The sequence below is a fragment of the Pelobates fuscus genome, chromosome 1 (genome assembly GCF_036172605.1).
Source record: "Pelobates fuscus isolate aPelFus1 chromosome 1, aPelFus1.pri, whole genome shotgun sequence".
Taxonomy (NCBI): Eukaryota; Metazoa; Chordata; class Amphibia; order Anura; family Pelobatidae; genus Pelobates; species Pelobates fuscus.
The window spans coordinates 458,568,572-458,586,580 of NC_086317.1; the positions used below are offsets into that span (position 1 = coordinate 458,568,572).

General features: G+C 35.1%; 1 protein-coding gene across 1 annotated transcript in view; it reads right to left on the reverse strand.

Moving 5' to 3' along the window:
* Nucleotides 1–1,902: 1,902 nt before the first annotated feature.
* MTNR1B (melatonin receptor 1B) overlaps nucleotides 1,903–18,009 on the reverse strand; it is a 143,633-nt gene continuing 127,526 nt past the window's right edge. The window contains exon 2 of the mRNA XM_063444951.1: nucleotides 1,903–2,771. Within this exon, the coding sequence (XP_063301021.1) occupies nucleotides 1,903–2,771 (869 nt within the window). The remainder of the gene's footprint in view (nucleotides 2,772–18,009) is intronic.

Sequence of the window (18,009 nt, forward strand, 5' to 3'; positions counted from 1 at the left end):
TGTAACTATTCTTGATGAGAAAAAATCCCTAAACAAAAGACTTGAAATATTTTTTTGGCTTTGATGCACACAGTACTAAATTATCAGGAAATTTGGCATTGATCGAGGTACATGAACTGAACTCCTATGTGCTGTTTGTGCTTTCTGCTCAATATACGCCATATCTGAGTGCACATTTTTCGTTTTTTTTAGCTCTTATCTTGTTATAGTCAAATATTTACAAAGTGGGCCGTGCATCTAGCACGGACCACCTTTCAGCGACATTTTGCTTTTATGCTCTTGAGAAAACCAAAAGAGAAACAAAAAAGATATACTTGTCTGATGGTACGGTGGAATAGTCACCCTATCAGATGCCACTCCGACCACTCCGCACCCATAAAGCAATTCAGCATGCTCACGTGTTTAATGTATGATGAGTATCCTATAATAATGATAATAAAAGTGCCTATTTCTATGAGAAGTCGGCACTTTTGTAAATGATTAATGAAACAACCCCTTGGTGCGCCTATACCCCTCATACCTCAGATCAGACCTCAGAGTAGCATCTACAGACTTGAGATCAGAATGCAGTAAGTGCAGGCGTGCACACAGCCGGGGAACGCGCACGCACACAGGCAGCCTCTGGTAGGCTATTTCCCTGTGAAAAGACTAAAAGTTTCTTAAGGGGAAGAAGGGGTGGGCTTTTGCATGCTCTTTTAAGATATACTTGCATGAAAATTCATGTATGTATTAATTTGGGGTATATCTATTAAACAGTTTTTTGGGCCATTTGGGCAGTGGAATGTTCCTTGAAGAATCCAGGACACAGAGCGGGACAATTCTCACTGGTAGACCCAGAGATCCCCTACCGAAGGGATCTTTTCACTCCTTGATACAGCGAAGAAACAAGGCGTCTAATGACCACTTAAATGAACCCCTCAAAAAATAAATATAGTTTTAAAAAAAAAAGGAGATATGTGAAATGCAAGTATTTGACATATCCCCGGTTAGGGCAAACCTACTCTGAGACAACAACACATTGCAAATAATATGGATAAATATAAACATTATTTACCCCCTTCTCTGTGTGCTCTCTCCATGAGGACTGTCAGATGCAGACCTTAAACAATGATTGACAGGAAGTTTAAATGGGCACTCCTAGTTGCAGGATAAACAGGTGTGGCTCTTTAGATTTCATTTTATTTTTCACACCTCCCAAATACATATTTATAAAATATAGGGGGAAATAAAAATAAAATAAAAAATCCCTAGAAGTGGCAGTTCCCCTTTAAGTGCCTTTTGTAGGCATTAAATGTGTGAAGGGTGTCACATTTCCCACATTTTTTTCAGTCTGAGAGGGTGTTCATAGGTGCCTTGTTTCTATGTCAACAAAACACCTGCCTTTGCTAGATTTTATTGTATAAACTTGTTCACCTTGAACTGACACTCTTGGGCCAGCTGTGTGTTAGAATTAGACAAAAACGTATGTAGTAGGAAGAAATGGCAATATTATTCCAAACTAAGAATATATTAACTTTGGAATACAATCAACCTGAAAATACTGTCACAGCTTTATTTTTATTTTTTTATACACATGAAAAATATAAATGAAAACATTGTTGAATTATAAATCATTCATTTCCGTAATTAATTTGATGCAAAATAAGATATTTTTTGTGTAAAAAAATAAATAGTGTGTACTTTGATACATTCATTTTTCAATCCCATACTGTAAAGAAATATTTCATTCAATATATTTTTGTAATTTAATTTTTTTTTTTTTACTAAAATATTATTTTCGAATGAGCACCAAATGAACGGTGTTTTGTTAAGTTTTGTTTACGCAGCTGGAAATTCAACATATCTTGACTTGTATACCCAGTGGCATTGTGTTACAGTTTGTCAGTTTGTCTCACAGTAGATTTAGACAGTGTCGGTTTTTAGCTGTTCATTGTTATTTAAAGCTGGGGAAGGTTTGCTTTTTGGGCATTCGGTCCCGCCTCGGGATATTTCCTGAAAGAAGAGTCGTGGCATCCACAGTGACATGAGAATGCGTTTATATTCCTTACGGAAGTTTTGATTAAGGAGTCCATATATTATTGCATTAAGGGAACTATTAAAATAGGCCATGAAGTAGCTCAGCACAAATAGCCACTCTGGGATTTTGGGGGCTATTTCTGATGGGTTGATGGCCACTGCCAGGCCGATAAAGTTCAGGGGCGCCCAACAAAAAGCAAAGATAACAAACACAACAAACATTGTCAGAAAGTTTCGGAAATCACTTTGCTTCATCCTTGGTTTGGTTTCAGACTTGACCTTTCTTCTTACTTGAATCACCAAAATCCAGATCCGAAGATAGCAGAAGGTAACCACCGTGATCGGCACGATGAAGTGAATAACGACTACGGTAATGGTATAGGATGAACTCACAGTTTGAACAAATGTACATGAATAGATACGGGGATCATATTCTAATGACCCAATGAAAAAGTTTGGAACCGTTGCCAACACAGTTAATCCCCAGATTAGGCAGACATAAAATATCGTATTCCAAGTACTGAATAGCTTGTCATAGACAAAACTGTGGCAGATGTAGCAGTATCTGTTGATAGCAATTCCGGTGATGTTGAAGATCGACCCAATCACGCTCAGGCCCATGACAAAGCCACTCACTCGGCAGTGTATGTCTCCTAGGACCCATCCATTTTTAAAAATAGCCACAAGTACTAATGGGTAGGGATACAAGGCCACCACTAGGTCTGCAAATGCCAAGCTTACTACAAAGGCGTTCCCTGAAAGAAATGAAAAAAGAAGAGTGATTACCTTTTACTTTTAGAGTTTTCTCTTATAGATGTGAGGCATAACAATACAAGCCACACGTTTCTAAATACAGATCACAGATAAGGTTACATGTCAGTCATTCTCTTGGTTGAACATGGGATGAAACACAATTGAAAGCATCAAAGACAATTGTTTGAAGTATCGCATACCTTCCATTTACACGTGTCACTAAACTAGAGAGACATTTCAGAAAGAAGAGAAAAAGTCTCTCAAATTGCAGTTGGAAAAAGACAATTAGGAAAAAGTGGCGTTTAGATCAAAATGTCTAAGGATATGTTTAAATTAAAAAAAAATATCTTTATTTTATTAACTAGTGCCAAATTATGTAATATGCATTTTGCTTAATTTATAAGTGAAAAGAAGTTAAGACAATGGTGTACAAACATAACATATTTCTGTACTTTTAACGTTATAAGGACCAAGGCTATTTTGAGATGTGATGTGTTTGTGACCAAGACCTTTTTGGCATTTTTAACATGTATTGATTCCACCACAATCTCACCCTTCTGTTTAAGTGTACCCATACATATTATATCTCATGTTTCAAAGGAAAAATCTGGCTTTTTTTTTGATATTCTGTATTTATAAGTAACACAAAATTAAAGATCAATAAGTATTAAATTAAAAACAGCAAAAAATGGGCTGCAGTAGAGCAAAAAGGTGCACAATAGGGCTGGCATTAGGTGAGAGAGACACAATGGGTTTAGTTGAGAAATAGACACATAAAGGGGCTAGTGAGAAGAGAGAGACACAGTAGTAGGGGTTGTAAGAGACACACAAAGGTAATAAATGGTGGATAAGATACAGTAAATGGTGGTGTATGACACAAAAGAGGGGAAAAGGAACACAAAAGAGGATAGAAAAACCAAGAGGGGGGTAAGAGACACAGGTGAAGATGCATTTGTTGGAGGAGGGGCAGCAAAATTAGCCCTTACCTGTATACCCAAACAGCCTTGCACTGGCAAGGCCCAAGTATTACATTTCCTCCCCTCCATCAACTAATTTACTATCCTTTTACTTCAGCTTTACCTCACTGGTGGGAAGTTGGCCATTTGGTTTTCTGCCTCAGAGAAACGTTCACAGTTTATCCATGCCTTTTACATATATGATAAAAAAAACATTATTTGATAATGTGTGTTACAGGTTATTTCAAATTATGGATGTCACTTATGCATCTCAATTAGCTCCTGTGTGTTCTTAACTTAAATAGCAAGGACCACAGCGACAATAGCAACATTGGGTATATTTACCAGTAATCTGGGCAATACCTATTATTTTATTTTACATTAATAACACAGAACTAGATATTTTTGGCAACATGTGTGTATTTATTCTTTGTAGAGTGGTTTGGTTTCAACACAAGCATTACAAATAATGTGGGACTTCATATATAGCAGTGGTTCCCAAACCAGTACTCAAATACGCTCCAGGATTTTGGGATTACCCAGTTGTGTTTAAGGTGTTTTTAGAAAAAGAAAAAAAATACTTTAGACACAATAGAGTAATCACTAAATCCTGGACTGGTATGGGGTACTTGAGGATTGGGTTGGTAACCCCTGATATAGAGTAATTCATTTGAAAAAGAACAAAACGCACATTTGACATTAGACTAAATACATTTACTAAATGAACCTTTCCAAGGGAAACATATGTCATGGCAACATGGCATCAATATTCTTACTGCATGTAGAAAATTAAATTACTAAGAATAGTCCGTCCCTGGATGCTAATAAAACCTAGACCTTTGGCTTGCCGTAAGGAATGGGTTGGGAACCTCTTCTCCATTGACTATAGATAGAGTAAATATAATCACAAGAGTGTTCCATACATGTTGGAGAAAGAAGTAAAATTCCCGGCACATTAAAAATGAAGACACATTGCTAAGAAATCCCGATACTAGGATTAACATAACCAGTTTTTATGGTCATGAAGATTTCCATTCACATTTCACCAAAAATGTATGAAAGGTTTAGGAGGTAATCATTAAAATATTTTCATAGCTTTCAGTATTCATTAGGAGGTATGACCTCTGAATGAATCATGTCAACCAGTTGCACATTTGGAAATTACTTGGCATGCAGAGTGCCAACAAATTATCGACCTCACCATGAGCAGCGGCTTAGTTAATGGAGGAGAGCACAAAACCAACTATTCACTTTATTTCACATTGACTTTCTGCAGCTACGAAATTGCATGACAGGCTAAATCTGAACTGTTCCATCAGAACGAGGATACGTGGGTGATATCTATTATTATCCACACTCAATACTACCAGATTTATTAAAATGACCTGCCACGGACACTACGCCAGTCTAAATCTTGCTTGAAAGACATCTAGTTAACTTATGGTGGCATCTGTCTTTTAAAATATATTTAAAATATGATGAGTTATATGTGTATATAGTATTAGCTTTATTATTATTATCATTATGTAGTTATATGGCATAATGAACACTAATTACATAAATATTCAATAATTGAACTTCGGTTCCTCCACTGAAATGGACAATTTTGGTACCTGGGAACACTGATTCTTGGCACTATATAGCATATTTGGATTACCATATGCAATATGGCAGCATCTTCCCTGTGAATACCTCCCATGCAACTGCATCCCGAGACTCACAAAACGTCAACGTGCTCCATCTAATTCTCACTCTTGCAACTGCTATCATTATTTTTACTTGCCTCCCACCATCACCACCTCCACCAACCCTGGTTGCTGTCTACTTTGTAGAATGGATCTTCTAGGTGTCCATAACTCTCCCTAACTCTTTAATCAAATCTAAACCTAAACAAAATATTTTGCACAAATCTCTTTCAGCTGAGCTGAAGGAATCAAATGCCTGTCCATCTTGGACGAATTAACTGATTCGTTCATATCTGCCTGAAAGAGAGCCGTGCACAAGTCTACTAAACAGTACTACATGAGTCTCATTTTAACCTGCAAACTCTAATTTTAATACATTTTTCATCTAGATTGCAAGATGAGTTACCTTGCTAGAACTTTGAATAAAAGTACTATAAATGCTAGATTTTAAACTCACGGTCAGGGTCCTTTATTCTTTTCATATTGATATGTCTGCATTTTGTTCTATCTATGTACTCTAAATTGAGCAGTGCTGCAGTATACAGTGTGTTGGCACTTTATAAATACACATTTTTAAAATAATAACCATACAATCTGTAATAATGTCTATTCAAGCTGATACATACTAGGTTTAAAAAAAAAAAAAAATAGGACATGTACAAAAATTTATATTTTTCATTAGTGCATAAGATTTATAAAGAAACTTCAAAAACATGTATATAAAAAAATCTTTCACTGGACATTATTCAAGGGGAATAGAGGTATTAATGAAAAATGTAACACTAATAGGGTTATTTACTAAGGTGAGAATTCAAAGTGAATCTCAAATTTAAGGCCAGAGTAACCCGACTTAAATTCTAGTTGACTTATTTTTCTAATTCGGCTATTTTGACATTACATTTGATCCAATCATTTCTCACCTCAGTAAATAACCCTCTTAGAGATTTATATTTTTTTGGAAGCTCAATGTCATCAAAACAGCTGATATTACAAGCTTAAATTACAAGCTTTTCTGCCATGAAAATGCCATCACTCTAAAGAGGAATTTTCATCATAGACTGATGACCGTTCAAATGTATTTTATCCCAAGCACGTATGTGTCGCCTGGCATATTTTCCCCTTAATTCTGGATTTGCACACATGCTTGGGCACCATCCCATTAATGTAATTTGTACACATTGACATAGCACAAGTACAGGATAATGGGTGGCTTTTGATGCATGGCAAAGTGAATGGCATAATCAATAAAAGTCACTATATAATTAACTGGTGCATTAATTGTTGAACACAGAGCTGTACTGTAATTGTGTTTGGCATCGATGCCAGCACTTGCAATCAATGCTAGTTCTACTCTTGTAATTACAATGTGGAAGAAAATGTATACATATTGTTTTTTTTTGGGGGGGGGGGGGGGGTTGAGGGGGGTGAATCAGGCTACATCACTCATTATAAAATAAAATAAAATGATATGAAAATGTGAGCTGTTTGTAAAAGCTGGTCTGTCATTCCTGTCCGTTTCCAGTAACCTTGTGCTTTGCTTTAAGTTATAATACTCACCACAAATTCATTCAATTTTTAATGGACAGAAATGTGCCAAAGTCCTCAGTATATTGCCAAGGGCACACCATGCAAAAAAGTACACTTATTTCAGAATTCATATGTCAGACACAGTGGGTTCTCCATAACTAACAAACCCTGCAATCCAATTTATTTACATAAGAAACATGAAACAAATATATGTCTAGTAGCTGTGCCATCATAAAAACTGGCAAGCAGTGGTTTTCTTTTTTGTTTTAATTCCAAGTCTTCAGCTGCAGTAATTATGGTTAGAAGTGCATTTCAAAATAAATTTCCTATAATGCTCAGGGAACTTTGACCCCCTTAAGGATCAGATGTTCCACTTTGTGGACACGACATAAAAAAAATCCATTTGGTTTACCACCTACCAAACAAAGGGGGTTGCAAATATAGCAAAATTCCATACAACATGACAAAAGAGTGTACATTGTAGAAAAAAGTTAAAGTTCTATAAAAACAGATGACACACTAACACAGGGCAGCACAATTAAACAAATGTAAAAGAGCTGCATAATGTATTTCGTGTGTAACGTAGAATTGGCTCATGAGACAGCCTTCTCAGCTAGGTATGTTATTCATACCCGCACATTAACTCCAGAATGGAGACATCCTAGTCCTGACACCAGTAGCCCTTTCAGACTAATCGCAGCATGGTGAGGACTTTCTTCCTGTTACCGGTGGTTGCTTTACGAAACAGATGCCTCATAAAGACAAAAAAAAAATAAAAAATACAAAAAGACAACTAAAACCCTTCTGCCCCATCAGCACTTGTAGGAATGTTGGACTATAGAGAACCACGTTTGAGTCTCAGCGCCCAAACCTTTCACCAAACAACACCTTTGACGGCTGTGATTTATATTAGAACCCATTTTTCTTTGCACATTGATGAAGCAGTAATTTATATATAGAACATTGACATAAAGATACTTTAAAGATACTTATATATTCTTCAATGCTCAACTAATTGGGTCCTTTAGATGGTAATTCTGATAAAACCAAATCTCAATTGCCACAAGCTGCACATACAATATCTGCACTGATGCATATATGTCAACATTGCTTGCCAACGGGGTGTGCATTACATTCTCCTCTCTCCTGGTTTTTATAAAGAATAGATAGCATTGACACAGAGTTCACATCAATGATTAATGGACATTCCTTTTCCTGCAGAGTTCTATAATCCATAAATCCTAAAATGCAGAGGTACTGTAGTATTCTGTATATTGAAATGAACACTTACGCATAACAAAGCATGCCAACATATACACAGAGGTTATTATAAAGAGCTGAATGCAATCCCCCATTAATTTAAAAAGTGTCATTAAACAAATAAAAAACTTTTTCTTTTAACCCCTTAAGGACCAAACTTTTGGAATAAAAGGGAATCATGACATGTCACACATGTCATGTGTCCTTAAGGGGTTAAACATTTAAAAAAAAAATAAAGTCGATTTTTTTTTTACCTCGTAAATTTATTAAAAAAAACTCCACAAAAATCAGGCCACAAATGATCATATCTTTTTAGCAGTAGTTCTAAATAAACGCGGTCAGATTAAATGTGTTGGGAGTTTTTTTTATAAAGATATGTGAATCGTAATTAATTGTTCTGGTAGTGTATACAATTGGAATGCATTTTATTGACTTTATGTTTATGGATAACTGTGCTATTACACACCGTACATTCATGTCTTCATTTAATATTGAGCCTTTAATAATGTTTATATTTATTTTTAGGATGTGTCTTAAGATTAAATAAATACCAAGAAGAAGACAATTTGTACATATTTAAATATGATGCACAAGTACAGCTAGTCTTTGAATTACATGCAGATACAGTAACGTTACAAATGATTCTCTTTAATGGCTTAACTGCCGACATCTCAAATGTTTAAAGAGGCACAGTATCAATGAGGGAATGTGACTGAACGGGTGGCTAGAAGGTGCGTTTTTTGGGGGTGATTTCATGTCTTACTGATAACTATTTACAACTGAAAATGTAAATCAGAACAGGAATAAATTATATTTTTTTTATACTGACTGATTTCTATACTCATTTATTGTAAAGACCCATTACTGTAAGTTGTATTGCTGTGAAGCTCTGTTATACATAAAGACACACCAAAAATGTGAAGCTCCAACAAAAGTTGGCTCGATCTATCTGCCTGTCTGTCTATCATCTCAGTTAATTAATTATTCATGGACAGTTGGTTGGCATTTCTTAAGCACGCTGTGCATGTATCTTTTATTTCAAGTTACCATTAGAGCAGTAAAAATCATCTCCAGGTATATCATTTGAAATATTTATTCATAACGGTTTAAGATCCACTTGCATCCAAACACTCACAGTTGCAAATTGAAACTTTCGGCATAGGTCAAAGAGAGAAGTAGGCAATATTCATTTTACAAAATATTAAAAGAGCTTATAGGCTTAAACAGATGTCAGATGTTTGCAGCACACTGCATGGGTGCTTTCACTCACATAATTTAACTACAGAGTCAAGATTGTATTATTTCTGTTATGTAGAAGAATAAAGAACAGAAAAATACAAATTGCAGTTGTAATGTCATTTAAGCAATAACACAACTATTTACTTGTCTGAATATCAAGGGTTTCTGCTATTTTGCATGGAGTTTATACAGACTTTGACAGTTGTATGATGCCTATAATTAGGAATAAGATATATTTATCTTTAAATGTGTATTTAATACAATTCCACCTTTAGACCTCCACACTTCCCCCTCACCCCCCCCCCAACAAATAAAAAAAATATAAAATACAGCTCAATGTTGTCAATTTTGTTGACTCTGAAAGAAGGAAAAACACAATGTTATGCATTTGATTCATAATCAACGATCATGCTACCTATTCACTTATGGGAAAAGACTAAGTAAATATTTTCCACTAAGTGGATAAACTGCTAAACTCAAAACGAATCAACAGCATCCACTGCCATGTAGCAGCTAAGGAAGCAAACATAATATTGTTGCATATAAAAATTATAAAGTAGTCAATCTGTCACTAAACACAATATAAATAGACCTCATCTGAATATATTGCTCACTTCGCAAATACAATTCTATAACATTAATAAGCAGCCTAAAATAGTGGAATTATGAAGCCAACTAAGTTAATTTAGTTAGAATAAGAGGCAACTAAGTTTGATCTAAGTAGTTTGCCTTGTATATTTAAGGTCATTTGAAAGGTTTACAAAAATCTATAATAGCCCCTTACGTTCATGAAATTACTGTCACACTCAAGCCAACATAATGAAGGGTTTGCAACATTTAAGCTTTATTTTGAAGTCTTGAAGGCCCGTAAAATAAAAGAAAATATGCATGGCAACAAAAAAATACAAAAATGTGATGTGAGGAATTTGAGTTGGGAGAATGTTTCAAAAATGTTTTTTCATGTTTCACATCTCGTCTGAATGCTTTCTCGTTAGCTGAGTTCATAAATTGATATTTTTCATGGACTGAAGAAACGAGGGCAACTATTTCGGTTAAATGGATTGCTTAAGGTGGCTAAAGATTTTTATTTCTTACTCCTCACCTGTCATATGCTTCTTCCTATGCTTCAGACATTCTATATTTAAATATATAATACATGGGCATTGTCATAGATAAGGTAATTAACATATAAAATGCGTTTGTGAATGGCTAGACCTAGGCACTGTGTCTGTGAGTATAATATTTAATTATATAACTTGGTTGTCTAAATGACCACATCTGCCATTTTGGGTCAGTATAATTTTCTTCTTAAAGACAAAGTTACCAATAGTTTAATATTTGTTAATGTTCATGCATCTGAATCTATAAAATGCAGATCTCATTTTTTTTTTTAAACCAATTAACAAGAGAGAGGTATGAATTAGAATCTGAAACAAAGATACGTGGTTTGGATTTTGCATTTATTCTTCATGAATGACCAAAGAACATCCTCTTGTGGTGTATAAGTAACATTAACCTAGAATAAAAATACAGTATGTAAAGGATTAGTGCCATTCAAACATAGGCTTTTTGGAAATTATTCTAATTCTTATTCTAATCATCTTTAAAAGGCATTTTTTTTTTAGAATTAGTTTCATAACCATTATGAATGAACACTAGACAAAATAATGATCTTACAAAAGAAATAGGTGACCACAAGATCAAGTACCTAACTGGTCATTGAAGGTGCAATTAAATAAGTCAAACTCTGTTAATAAATAGCTGATATATAGTTACTCATATCTAATTAATTTCTAACATCTGTTTATATTATCTGTCTTTAAACACATACCTCCCAACAGTCTGTGGTCATGTAGCACAGTCCAAATGTACATCCCCTAAGCTACAGTTCTGATATAATACCCAAAAATGCCAAGTTATACTAATGCATTAATATGTGCAAAAATATTTGCAGAGTATTTCTGCTCATGTGATAGCAGAACACTCTATTTGTGTGCTGCCCTGGTGTGCAGGCTGTCGAGGCAACACATCTCTCTAGCTCAAAAACACACACATCATTTTTTAAATTTTCTTCTGATGCTCTGGTGCTTGTTAATACTTGTTACTATACCCCCCCCCCCCCCTATTGGTCATGTTCCCTATTCAAACTTTACACCCATGTTTGGAGATTTGTAAACTTAATCTGAATCTCCTTAATCTGGAAACTCACCTTATCCTTGGCATGCTGGGTCTTATGCCACTCTTCCAGGCAAACCTAGCTATATGCTAAGTTGGTTGAAAAAAGGATCACAATCCTAACTTTCAATCTTTCACTCACCTGTTTATGTTGTTTGTATGTTGATGTAAAAGGTCAAAAAACTCAATCTGAACTAATTGCCAACTGTGACACTAAAAGAGATACAAGTCATTGATACCATAATGACAATCTGTTATAGCACAGGAAGTCTAATTAACAAAATGTAAATACAATGAAGCAGAAGCATTACATTAAAGTTTCTAACCAGGTTCAGATAGTTTGAGTGGACTATTTGTAGATTCCACTTCCTTTCACAACTAATTCCTCAGATATAAACCACTGAGTTGCCTGAAAGAGTCTCACATTTCCCAGGTTTGTATCCCTTTGCTTTCATATTACTAATACAAGATCCTTTCAATCTAGGAATCTTGGTGGGACAACTTGCTTTAGTGGAACCTTCCTTGATCCCTTATATTTTGCTTTGTCAAAGGTGTCCTTCAGGAGATGGAGAGGGGGGGGGGGGTACTCTATGGAATTGAGTCTAGATGGAAAGTACAATAAGTTATTTCTGTCTGAATTATGAAGAAGTTTCGACATCACACTTATTCTATATTGTGAACAAGCTCTTCCTCCCAAGCTATGATACATAAAGTACATAAAATAAAGAGAACATTGCAGCATGAAAGGCTTTTTCAGAGCTGGCTAAGCAGAGTGAAGAATGATGTGACATTTTGCATTGGGGTAAGAATGAGTTTCTTGAAAGCCTAAAGTAGGAACAAGTTATTGACTTTTGCAGCATCCTAAGTTTTTTTTTATCAAAGGTTGGAATTAAGTGAGTTGATATTACCATGGTATTGCCTCAAAGTGTCCCCTATTTTTAGGGATTTCTGGATGGTTCAGATAGTATTCTGTAGTCCAGGATGATATTTTGTTGGCAACTAGTATAAATATATTACTCTTGCCCTTGGAAACTTAACGAGTCTAGGAGTACGCATTGTGATGGGGAACAAAGGGCATTTACATTCACTATGCTCCTTATTATTGCTGCATGATAGAAATCTCAAACTGACTATTTTTTGCATAGTGTTAATCACCACTCTGTTTTTCCCTTTCCTAATAAATTTAAAGCCTCTAACCCTATTAAGGAATAGTTTTGGACTATTAAAATGTATTTACCCTAATTAAACAATAATGTGCATGTAGGAAAGGACTCCTCCAGGTCCTCAACAACAGAAAATACACAATACCAGAAAACCGGTTGCTACAATGCAAATAAAAGAGAAAACATAGGGCAATATTGCCATATATGGGGAAATATGTGGATGTGTAAAATTGCACTCACAAACCCCAATTGATTGAAGGCTTATCAATGTATAGGATATCTTCATATCGGTATCACGGCATGTAGGAGAGAAACAAAAGATAATAGTGCAGAGTTTCTATGGCAAAATCAACCTTTTAATAAATATTGCACTTACAAGATAAAATCAATAATGGGCATATCACCAAGAAGTAGCCCAATGGGGAAGCAGGAACTCCCTTAATAGGCAAATGTATCATTGAGTAAGGACAAGGTGGTGCCCTGAAGCCCTCTTTCTATAGCCCACATCTCAGCAATGTTAAGTTTATTGTATGACCATAATTGATATTATAATTGATATTCATTCTAAAAATGTTCGTTTTCAATGCTAGCTTAAATGACTTAACAGTAGAAGGAAGCAAAATAGATATGGCACTAGAGGAACCTTGTAACTAAAAGGTGGAAGGTGCATGCGAGCTACAAATCTTCAGCAGAATAGATGAGCACTTAAAGGAAGAAAAATAAGAAAATTCATTAGAAGAAAATGTTTGAGTTTCAGAGAAAAGACAGTCACCCATTTTTTTCCCCCATCCATCAAAATGTACAGATATGCATCCACTGCCACTACATGTGTTTCATGCTCTTCTGGCACTTATTTATAAGTATATTTCCCAAACCTCAAACAAAACTTAAACTGGAAAAAATTGTGTATATCTGTATTAAATCCAACTCAGACATTTGCATAAATCAACGTTTTGACCCAACCGGTCTTTATCAAGATGCTTAACAGCAAAGATGCACAGTATATTTATAAACTCAAGAAAATCGTGTAAATTCTGTACTTACCAATTGCACATATATATATAGTGCATATATACATACAGTGAGGGAAAAAAGTATATGATCCCCTGCTGATTTTGAACTTGTGTCCACCTACAAAGAAATGATCAGTCTATAATTTTAATGGGAGATGTATTTTAACAGTGAGAGACAGAATAAAATTCCTGAAAAACGCATGTCAAACAGTTTTACATTGATTTGCATGTCAATGAGTGAAATAAGTATTTGATCCCCTATCAATCAGCAAGATTTCTGTCTCCCAGGTGTCTTTTATAGAGGTAACGGGAGTGCTCCTAATCTTAGCTCGTTACCTGTATAAAAGACACCTGTCCACAGAAGCAATAAATCAATCAGATTCCAAACTCTCCACCATGGCCAAGACCAAAGAGCTGTCCAAGAATGTTAGGGACAAGATTGTAGACCTACACAAGGCTGGAATGGGCTACAAGACCACCGCCAAGCAGCTTGGTGAGAAGGTGACAACAGTTGGTGCGATTATTCGCAAATGGAAGAAACACAAAATAACTGTGAGTCTCCCTCGGTCTGGTGCTCCATGCAAGATTTCACCTCGTGGATTTTCAACGATCATTAGAACGGTGAGGAATCAACCTGGAACTACATTGGAGATTTTTGTTAATGATCTCATGGCAGCTGGGACCATAGTCTCCAAGAAAACAATTAGTAGCACACCACGCTGTGATTGACTGAAATTCTGCTGTGCCCGCAAGGTCCCCCTGCTCAAGGAAGCACATGTAGAGACCCATCTGAAGTTTGCCAATGAACATCTGAATGATTCAGAGGAGAACTAGATAAAAGTGTTTTGGTCAGATGAGACCAAAATCAAGCTCTTTGGCATCAACTCAACTCGCCGTGTTTGGAGGAGGAGGAATGCTGCCTATGACCCTAAGAAAACCGTCAAACATGGATGTGAAAACATTATGCTTTGGGGGTATTTTTCTGCTTAGGGGACAGGACAACTGCACCACATCAAAGGGATGATGGTCGGGGCCATGTACTGTGAAATCTTGTGTGAGAACCTCCTTCCCCCAGCCAGGCCATTGAAAATGGGTCGTGGATGGGTATTCCAGCATGACAATGACGCAAAATACACAGCTAAGGCAACAAAGGAGTGGCTCAAGAAAAATCACATTAAGGTCCTGGAATGGCCTAGCCAATCTCCAGACCTTAATCCCATAGAAAATCTGTGGAGGGAACTGAAGGTTCAAGTTGCCAAATGTCAGCCTCGAAACCTCAATGACTTGGAGAGGATCTGCAAAGAGGAGTGGGACAAAATCCCTGAGATGTTTGCAAACCTGGTGGCCAACTACAAGAAACATCTGACCAAGGGTTTTGCCACCAAGTACTAAGTCGAAGGGGTCATATACTTATTTCACTCATTGACATGCAAATCGATTTATAACTTTTTTGACATGCGTTTTTCTGGATTTTGTTATTCTGTCTTTCACTGTTAAAATACACCTACTATTAAAATTATAGACTGATCCTTTCTTTGTCAGTGGGCAAACGTTTAAAATCAGCAGGGGATCAAATACTCTTTTCCCTCTGTATAATATATATATATATATATATATATAATATGTATGTGTATGTGTATATATATATATATATATATATATATATATATAATATGTATGTGTATGTGTATATATATATATATATATATATATATATATATATACACATACACATACATATTATATATATAAAAGTTTTATATATATATATATATGTATATATATATATATATATATATATATATATATATATATATATAAAACTTTTGTTATATTTCCTATTTGAATTGTGGTGGGAAAACAAGCAGTTGTTGCTAATGAGTGTGAAGTATAGAAGGATATACCTATAGGGAATATGTTTTTCTGAATATTCTGCTGATCTGTATTGAGTTTGATTTTGTTTATGTGAACTGTGCTGTGTATGGCTGTGTGCAAACTGTGTGAATGCTGTTTTGGATAGATTAAGGTTTGCATAACTGGAAACAAGATTAATATTCCGATGGGGAGAAACGTAAATCCTCTCAGTGGTGGAGGATTCACCATCAGGTGACTAAATTGCTGTTTATTCATTATTCATATCTAAAATTATGGGAGTATAGGTAAATGTGATGATGAAATGGAAAACGCACAAAAGTTTTATCAATGTGGGTCTTAATTGAGATAAACACTATCAATTGTTTTTTGAGCTTTAAAAAAGAGACTTATGATTAGGTAACCAGGAGGACATGAGATTTATAAAGTGGTAGTTGCTGCCTGTATGTGCACTGTGAAGTATGGAATAATAAAAATAATAAAAAAGAAATCATTTCGGAATTAATCATTTAATTTTAACACCTTACTGTGTTTCATTTTTGTGTCGTATAGCCTGTAGTCTGGAGAGGACAGATCAGTCTGTCTGAAGGCTGCACGTGGGAACCTAGGAAGACCCCAGAGTGCATAAGGTAAAGTGACAATGAACAGCAAACTTTGTCTACCTTGGGTTCTGCATAACTGAACTTCACTTGGTGAGGACCCAGTAGGTGAGACATGAGTTTGAGAAAGCCTTTAAATGGCAGCTGTCACTAAAGAACATAGTGGTGGCAAAATACACTGTATGTCACACGTAAGTAAGGGTTTAAAAATATTGGCACATTCTAAAATGTATAGGCAACTGCATACTCTGCCTAAAAACATGTTTAAACATGATTTAAAGTAGGAGCTAGAAGAAATGTCAAAAAAGGCTATCAAAATCCACTTTACTGGTTTATTTTTTTTATCTATAGAACAAAGCTGTTTTTATATACCTCTTATTCATTGTATCCAAGGCCTTGGCATTTATTGGTGCTGAATGAATAAACTACATAATAATAATAATAGCAATGATCATATTTTTTCTTATATGAAAACCTTCCATTTGTATGGTATGTATTTAGTAATGCCTTGGTCATATTTTCTAATCTTTTTCACGTCAACTTAATTTACTTTGCTTACTTTATTAAGTTCCAGCAACTTCAATGGTAACAGTTCATGGGGTACAATAATCCGGAATAATGTCATTATACAATTCGACAACAACAGAATAGCACGGACATGACAATTCACTTAAATTTGTCTTCATTTAGTATCATCCTACAGCTAATTTCAGATACACGATGAGCCTCATTGTAAGGATTTAAATAGGTGATACCTTTTATTAAAACATTTTTATTCAAAAAGGTTCATCTATATGGAAAGTCTGAAGTAAATCTTAGTAATTGTTGCTTTCTCTTGTGATTGCTATTCTTCTCATGTGTGCTTGTATCTTACTTTCATGATGATGATATACACTTTTAAATAGAAGAGAAAGAATGAGTCCCCATTGTCAATGTTTAGCATGAATAAGTGGAAAATTGCTGTATTGCATTTCAAAGACTAGCGTAGCCAGACTTTCCACAAGAAACAAAATACGAACATGTGGAAAGTAGTTTGGAATCACTGGCTTAGAATATTAATAGGGCTTTGGTACTCTTTAAAGAGCTATCACTAGCAGCAGGTTCTGTTATCTCTATTCTTTGGGAAAAAAATAATTTATAAATAGAAAATGTTTCACATTCCGAACGAGTAATCCCAATGTAACCAACCAAAGAAATACTTTTTTTTATGGAAATAAAGAACACAAAAATATATATATACTATTTGACAATGCTTTAAAATTGTTTCCGTGTTAATAAATATTGTAGAACTCATTTTCTCTGGAATATAAAAACACAAGTTTTGACTAAAGATGAGAGCAAATTATTCCTTTTTTCAATTTTGAGTTCTATCTTTTAGTGGCTGCCCTTGTATCATAACACAATTTTACAGTTTTAATATTTTGATATGCAGTATGGCTTAAAATGTCCTTGTAAAAATACATCATTTTAAATAGGCATATCGTAATTAAACTTAATATATCTCAGTTGAAGTCATGTCTTTCTCGGGTTAAATCTAAATTTTTCTCTTTTTTTTCTCCAGTTTAACAGCTTACTTTGGTGTTACATGTGTGTGTGTAGTGTTTTTTATGTTAACGTGCTTATTTGTTCTATTTTTCTCCCCTTTCTCAATTTTTGTAGGGCTGTTTATGATTGAGATAATTAGACAAACGATTCAGCATTTTAAGGGCTTTCAATCTGGTTCCCTACAGTTGGCCTAGTATGTTCAATGT